This window comes from Eutrema salsugineum, unplaced genomic scaffold, assembly GCF_000478725.1.
Source record: "Eutrema salsugineum unplaced genomic scaffold, Eutsalg1_0 scaffold_16, whole genome shotgun sequence".
Lineage (NCBI taxonomy): Eukaryota > Viridiplantae > Streptophyta > Magnoliopsida > Brassicales > Brassicaceae > Eutrema > Eutrema salsugineum.
The window spans coordinates 4,650,268-4,658,023 of record NW_006256858.1 but is presented as its reverse complement, the minus strand read 5'-3'; the positions used below and the strand labels follow the sequence as shown (position 1 = coordinate 4,658,023).

Below are 7,756 nucleotides of genomic sequence, written 5' to 3'. Positions count from 1 at the left end.
CCAAAGCTACTGTACCGTCCCGTACCATATATTATTCTTGGAAAGAAGGGCACATCATGGGAGAGTTGATCAACAATACACATGAACAAGGACTTGTTCATTCTAAAACCGCGTCGAAATATATTAGGAGGGTATATTGCATCTTCACTGAAATAATCGCTCCATAAGCGGTTGTGGCCTTCTTCGCGTTCTCTTTCAATATATGGTCATTTCTTCTTTGGCTTGGTTGCTGCATCAAGAATGGCATCGAACATATTGTCGAATTTTTGATCGAAGACTTCATCAAAACTTCAAGGGGGAGACTAGCCTCATTACTTTTTAGTGGGCGACAGGCGCACCTAACCTTCATCAAGTGATCCGTCGAAAACATTGTTTGAAGATGATGCCATTTTTTGTGAATTTATTTTTGTTTGATTGAGAAACAAGGGAAGAGTTGGAGTTTGGTTGAGAAATAAAAGAAGAGAAGAGGTGCACTTTTTTTATGGAGAAATAAAAGAAGAGAAGTGTTGGAGTTTTTTTTTATTGAGAAATAAAAGAACACATTCTAAACACATATATAGAAAATAAATGATCGATATCTTTACAACACATATGTGGTTTACAATACTCAAGAATTTTTGTGGTGTACAATCTTCAAAATTTTGTGGTTTACAATTCTACAAAACATAACAAAAATAGACCCTCCACAAAACAAACAAATACCTTTGACCTCCAAAAACAAAACAAAACAAAACCAAAATGGAAAACTCGTGATCTGTATTGCTCTGTGTATTCTATATTTGGCCTTGACCTTTTTTGTGCCTCCAGCTGGTCCTTGATTAGCTCATACAAAAAGAACAACGAAACCCATATCAAAAAGTAGCAAAGAAGCAAAGCACAACAAAACCCATCTAAGAAATGGAACTAAAGACACAAAGCAAAGCACAACAAAACCTATATAAGAAATGGAACCAAATACACGAACCAAATAAACATAACTTACATATCTTTTTGAAGGCAACAATGTCACAGCTCTGACCAAATAAACAATACCTATATATCTTGTTGAAGGAAACAATTTCACATCTCTGGAGTTGCTCGTTGAGAGGTCTAGCTGACAAAGAACAACCAAAACCCATATCGGAAATCCAAGACCGAGGTAAAGCATTAACAAGAGCAAACAAACAAACTTCAAAGGATCAATGTTCATGTATCTATAAACCAAACTATCATAGCATAAATCCATCATTCAGTTAACCAAGAAACAGCTTACATCAAAGTTCATACAAAACAAATAATAGTTATTACACATAAAACACTAGAAAGAGATGACTAATTATGACAACATGTCACTAATTAGCTTGTTCTTTAGAGCCATTTCTATATCAGAAAGTGGTTCTGTTTTTGCAAGGACACTCTCAAGCAATTTATTCTTAGAAAGCTTCTCTTTCATTTCCAAGTCCTTTTTTTATTTCCCACATGCTCTTTAACTCCAACAGAGCCTTGCCTTCTTCTTACCAGTATTTGTATGCATTCCATTCCTTCTAGCTTTAGCAGCCTTTGATTCCTTAATACCAGGCGGACGAGCATATGAAACATCCTCTCCATGGTTTTCTTGTTGGGAGCCTCAAGACTGTGCTGAACCCTCCTCAACCTTTCTTCGTTTAACCTTTCCACCATCTTTAACAAAGCCGTTGAACACCATTTCTGGTCATGGCAAGGCACCCTCCATGCATGCTCAAGTGTGAGCTTAACCAGGTGATCATTGAAGAAGATTTCATGAGCTGCTTTCATTAAATCATTCTCATTCTGGCCGCTTGATTGCTCCTTCATTGCAGCCTCATAGCATCCAAAAAACTTGTCAATTAACCTCCCCCACTGCTGCTTGCAGTGACTCACCTCTCTAGCTTGCAGACCAACCAGCTGAGGACTTGAGTTAAAATATTTTGTTATTTAAACAGTGATAATGGAGATTTTAATATCATTTTGGTTTTTTTTTTGTTAATAGAGATTTCTTTAATTTTTAATTTATTTTCTTAACCATAATATTAGAATTATGAAGCTTTTTTTTAATTTACAATTTTGATATATATGAATAACATTGAATTTTTAAATGCTGATTTGAATTCCTTGAAAATAATATAGCTTTAACTAATACTAATAATAGAATAAGTTTAAATTAAAAAAAATCTATATTGTTTTGTATTAACAATGTAATTTAATAATTTAGAAACTTTTTTAATTTTACTTATTGATGGGGACTAATAAAATTGACCTTATAAATCTTATGTGGATGTCCTTAGAAGCATATAGCTTCAACTTTTATTTTTCTATAAATCTATTTTTCGTTAACAATATAATTTTAAAATTTGGAAATTTTCTTAATTTTAAATATTGATGTGGACCAATATATTTGAAATTTTAAATAATATGTGGACATTCTTATAGACCTATAGCTTTAACTTTTATTAGTAATAGATTTAGAAATTAAATCTGGAAGATCCCACACGAGATCCATTGCATCTTATTTTGAGGCTTGCCAAATGTATTCGGATGTTGCTTGGTCAGCTAACTGTTACATTTGTGGTTCATGTTGGGTTGTTAAAACCCCATTAGATACCATGTTATTTCAAAAATCTTTCTTGGATACCTTAATCTCTTTTGTCTTAATGATGTAATCTTTTTCTCTATTTTCAGTGCTTCGTTTTTCAGATTGCTTAGAATCTATCATTCTTCTCAAATTCAGTGGTCAAGCTCTGGAAATTTTATGATTTTTTTTTCAATATTAAAGCGGCTTGTAGTGGCTCGTTTATATCTCTTTTCATTATATTATTTATAATTTAACTAATAGTTAAATATATAGTTTAGTCAAGTTGGTTTTTTTTTTTGGATTACCAGGAGGTTCTGGGCCGAAACCCGTAATCCCTCCAGGTTCGAAACCACAGCATGTACAGTAATATTAGTTTCATCCCAAGAGCCATTCGAACCAGCGACCTCTAGACTTTGTAATTCCTTAGTGAAACCTAACTCTATTTTCTTAAAAAAAAATAGTTGCACACACAGAAAAAAACTTAAAATTTAATATAGTTATGTGAGAAAAATTTGGATGCTAATGTAAGAGTCTCTAAATATGTGTGTATACATCTAATTTAAATTTTAAATTTCCTATTTTAATAGTTTTATTTTATTTTTTCTTATTACTAATTTTATATAATTTTTTCTCTTTAATAAATTTTTAAAAACAATAATAGAATTTGGAAACTTTTTAATTTTCAATTTTGAGGTGATATAAAAATTATATATAATTTCTTTATTCAGACAATAATATTAGAATTTGTAAAGATTTTAATTTCTTTATTCAGTAATAATATTAGAATTTATTAGAATTTGTAAACTTTTTTGATTTTGAATGTTGATGTGGACCAATAAAATTGAACTTTTAAATCCCATGTGGACACTATTAGAAAAATTTAGCTTCAACTTTTATTAGTATATAAGATATATAAGCGATTATGATTAAAGTGTTGTTAGCAATCAATAACCAGCATTCATCAAAAGAGCTTCAACAATTTAACCTACTCTAAACTACCAAGCATTGATAACAAAGAGTCTTCACCTAACAAACACCTAACAAGCATTTATCATAAAGCATATCTAACAGATCATTACAGCCAACTATTCAGCTAACTATGTAAGCTAACAAATAGTTAGGAATATGAATTACCTTGCTTCATTGCTTTTAAGTAATCGGCGGGATCTTGTATGAGCATCGTTCGTTGTTTCTCCATTTTACCTAACAAAAAAAGAGAAAACAAAACAAATTTTTAAACAACAAAGCAAAACATTTTAAAACACTCATTATTAAGTTTTTACTAACCAAACCATTTTCTTGTTCAATGTTGAAAAGAATCTTGAAACCGTTTTCACTTTCCTTATGAGGCTGTTCTTGTTCCAATTGGGTCTCGTTCTTTTTGAGCCCTTGGATTTTTCCGTGGACGCTTCCGGAAGTTTGAAACTAGTCTAGACGAGCTCTAGAACTGAGGAACAGCTTATGTTTCCTCAGCAAGCTTCTCAGTTTCCAATGGAGCATCAGGGTTTGAAGACATTTAACCTCAAATCATCCCAAGTGTTATCCGTCCTGCGTTTACATAGCTCTGTTACATATTCCATATTCCGGTTTTTGGTATATATGCATGAACATAAGACATACATAGACAATGGTACAAACATAGATGCAAAATGCTAAAAGAAGAGAAGACACATTCTGAAACTAAAGACTTGAAATGGTGAGTATAATATATATTGGAGTCTATCAAGAGGAGCAACACCAAGATCATAACATTTCCTCTATGCATTTCCTGCAAACTGTTCCCAAAATATTCAAGTCCTAATCCATATTATAAAGGCACAACAATGGCAACGTTTTCATTAGCTTTAATACTGATGGAAAACAAAGAGTACATAACTTCATAACATAGACTAAAAAAAACCTAAAACATTTTTGTCTTAGTACATAACTTCATAAGGAACATTACTAAAACATATAGAATAGCTGCAACTCATTTCTTCTACTTAAACATATATGAAATGGCTGCAAAAATAAAAAGAAAACACAGCAGCAAATAGCCTTCACCTTGGTTAGCATTTTGCTCCTTCAGCCTTGAAACTTCTCCTTGAAGCAGTCTTACCTCTTCCTTTATTTCTCCAATGGTGGGATCAAATGCTTGAAGTCTGTCAAGCCTAAGCAGCTTCTCCCTTTGCTCTTCAAGCTTTCTCTGCACGATTGAGAATTGTTCTATCACACCCTCATCCCACCATTTCCATATATGCTCTCCACTCGCCTACATACATAGGTTAGTTTTATCAAACAATTTCAAACAAAAAAAAACCTTCAGTCATCGACAATAATGGGTTCAACTTACCTCTTTAAACCAGTCAGGACGGGTATAGTACTTGCGGTCAGGAGTCTCTATCTCTTCACCTGTCGACGATTCAAGCTTCATCTGCCGACCACAGAAACATTTCTCAGGAATGCCAAAATTTGCATCCGCATATGCCCACCACAAGTCCATTCTGGTCCTTCAGATAATGTCTCGCTGTAGCTAATCCGCATTATCTGTCCATAATCAAATCTTTATCAAACAAAACTCCTTCAATCACACTAAACTCATAACTCATTCACATTACAATTCGACAAAAACTACAATCGCGACCACAATGAAAGGATGACGAGAATCAAACCAAACTGAACTATGAAAGAAATGATGAAGAGAATCAACTAAGCAACTACAATCGCAACTAAATTCCCAATTTCAAAATCTCTATTAAAAATTTCAAATTCACAATTGATATTTAAAAATTCGTAAAATATCACTAACCAGGAATAAAGGAAGTCGAAATTGGTTGATCTTTTCTTCTGGAATCACAACTCTTCTCTCCACTAATTCTTCTCTTCAGGAATCGCAAATCCACTCTTTCAAACCCTAAAAAAAAATCATCGGCCAAAAAGAAAAATGGTCAAAAGAAAGTGGTCGAGAGGAGAGAGAGTTTCCACAAAAATAAACATATGGCTAATCAAATGCGGACACGTGACCTTTAGAACTGATCCTTAGAATCCTTATTTAAAGAACTGTTCTTAACAAAATGGGTTTTTTTCTTTTTTTGTTAGTACCAGTTTGCCTATGTTTTTCGGCCAAGAACCTCTCTCGAACCCATGTTGGAGGTGGTTTAAGAACATTAAGTTGAGAAGCTGATCGACTTGAAAAAAAATGATGATAAGGATTCCTTTGTTTTCCAGAGCTTTGTTTTAAAAAATGATGATAAGGATTCCATCACTAAAAGTATTTCAGGTATTAAGTTGAGAAGCTGATCGGCATGTATTCGTTTGTTTTAAAAGAATTTTTATTAGTTATTCTTTATTGCCGTTTTGTTTGATTTTTGAACAAGAAAATGAAAAACAAAATGGACGTAGCTCCCATATCATAGATGAACTGCTACAATCGTATGAGCATTTATTTTATGATCAGATTTTAAGATTCAAATCGTGTGATTACACTCCTTATGCTTTGTTGGAACAATTTTTGTAAAGTTTGTGGGCTTTATACAAATGTATATGTGAATTGAAATGAAGCCTTTGGACTAAATGAAAGCTTTATGAATTGGCTACCTTAAATGAGGAGACATGTCATTTGTCCCACATTGGTAGTTTGGAAAATTTTGTAATGATATAAACAAGGACTAAGTTATATCATTGTTAAAAGTGAGATGGAGAAGAGAAAAGACCACACGCGCGCCCCCGACGCAGCCTAACCTTGTTGTGGCAAGTCGGTGAAACTTGATCAACAAAGCCAAACCCTAACTCTCTCCTTCACTATAAATAGACTCGCGTCTCTTGAGAGAAAGGCATATACTCACACCCAAAAAACTTAAAGCAAAAGTTTCTTGAATTTTCTATTGCTAAAAGTAAGTCTTCGAGAGTATCGTAGTTTTTAGTTCGATAGATCTGTTATCGAGTGACGCGATAATAGATTCAACGTTTGTATCCTGCGGCTCTTAAATCGATATTTCTCACTGCACTACGGGTAATTCTTTTAAGTTACGGAAAGAAAGAAAGTTATCTCGCCTTCATTAATTCGTTTATGTAATTGTTTTTTATCGGTTTTAAATTCTCCTTTCTTATAACATTTACTTCAATATTTGCGATTAAATCGCTATATTATTTTGTACCAATTTTTTGTCCAACTGTCCAACATGCTTTCCATGCATTCTTTTTTTTCCCATGCATTCTTTTTTATTTCATGCATTCTTGTTTCCATGAGGTAAATAGATGGATGTAAGTGGGAAAAGTCGAGTTCTCTGATTTTGTTTCTATTTCGCTGAAGGGTAATGCGAAATTATAACAAGCCAAAACTGTCATTGATGATAGATTTAAACATTGAAAAACAAAATTCAACAACAGAAAGAAAAAGAAAAACAGAACACCAAAACAATGGTTAGAAATTAATCATCTCTTCCTTGAACTTGGCCATTGCATCCCTAGGAAGCGTTAGCAGCACTCGAACGCCACCGCTCATCCCTGTATCCACCTTTGGCGCCGGCAATAAAACACAGAGAAATGGCATTGTCACCCGAACCAAAGGTATAATGTTTACTAAACCATCGTATTGCATACCGATTTGCCGCCAATCCGAGACTGATATCGACCCTTTGTTCATCATGCCCATAATTTGGTCTATAGTACCTTCTTGAAAATAGTACCATCCTAATCCCGCGAATAAATCTGTATCTTTTCAAGAGCCATCAATATAACACCACCAACCTTCGTATCACGGAGGTATTGAGTAGACCGTAGAAATACCCAAAGTTGTGTGGGTTGAAACTTGTTCAGACCCTTGAGTATCTTCCCATAATATTTCCTCTGTTTCTGCTATCTTTAATGTAATTTGTGGGTCTACATCCAAATACACTTTCTTATTTCGTGTCTTCCAAATATACCATGCTATCCATGGAAATTAAGTATTTTTCATCGCTTTAGTAAGTCTCTAGAAAAGATTATCAAAATTTGAATAAACCGAAGTCATTGGAAAAACACCATGTGGTGTTGGTATCTGAGATAATGCCCAAGTTTGTAAAACAAGGGAGCATTCGAAAGAACATGATTTATGGTTTCATTCTCCGTTCCACATTGTGCACATAATGTATTGCATTGTATTCCTGAGGGCGTAATCTATCTGACACTGAAAGACATCCAGATATTTCTTGCAGATAAAATGTGACT

At 33.6% G+C, this 7,756-nt stretch overlaps 1 protein-coding gene across 3 annotated transcripts; it reads right to left on the bottom strand.

Annotated features, from left to right (window-relative positions):
• Positions 1 to 1,194: 1,194 nt before the first annotated feature.
• LOC112087895 (uncharacterized protein At4g04775-like) lies at positions 1,195 to 5,509 on the bottom strand. 3 transcript variants are annotated; one of them, XR_002900298.1, is made up of 6 exons: positions 5,358 to 5,509; positions 4,902 to 5,095; positions 4,613 to 4,820; positions 3,857 to 4,117; positions 3,704 to 3,772; positions 1,195 to 1,909 (listed from the first exon to the last, which is right to left on the bottom strand). XR_002900298.1 is itself a non-coding variant. In XM_024158054.1 (5 exons), the coding sequence occupies exons 2-4, from the start codon at positions 5,049 to 5,051 to the stop codon at positions 4,092 to 4,094; spliced, it is 384 nt and encodes a 127-aa protein (XP_024013822.1). In that variant the 5' UTR covers positions 5,052 to 5,095; positions 5,358 to 5,509; the 3' UTR covers positions 1,195 to 1,909; positions 3,704 to 4,091. The 3 variants fall into 3 exon arrangements, 2 of the variants coding, with proteins under 2 accessions (XP_024013822.1, XP_024013821.1); XM_024158054.1 differs by having other exon boundaries at positions 3,704 to 4,117; XM_024158053.1 differs by lacking the exons at positions 1,195 to 1,909; positions 3,704 to 3,772; positions 3,857 to 4,117 and having other exon boundaries at positions 4,386 to 4,820.
• Positions 5,510 to 7,756: the final 2,247 nt, after the last annotated feature.

Excerpts from the sequence above, each read along its gene's own strand:
- LOC112087895 (XM_024158053.1), bottom strand. The coding sequence starts at position 5,051 with ATGGACTTGTGGTGGGCATATGCGGATGCAAATTTTGGCATTCCTGAG. Across the intron at positions 4,821-4,901 it reads GTCCTGACTGGTTTAAAGAG|GCGAGTGGAGAGCATATATG; the intron begins GTAAGTTGAACC and ends CTATGTATGTAG.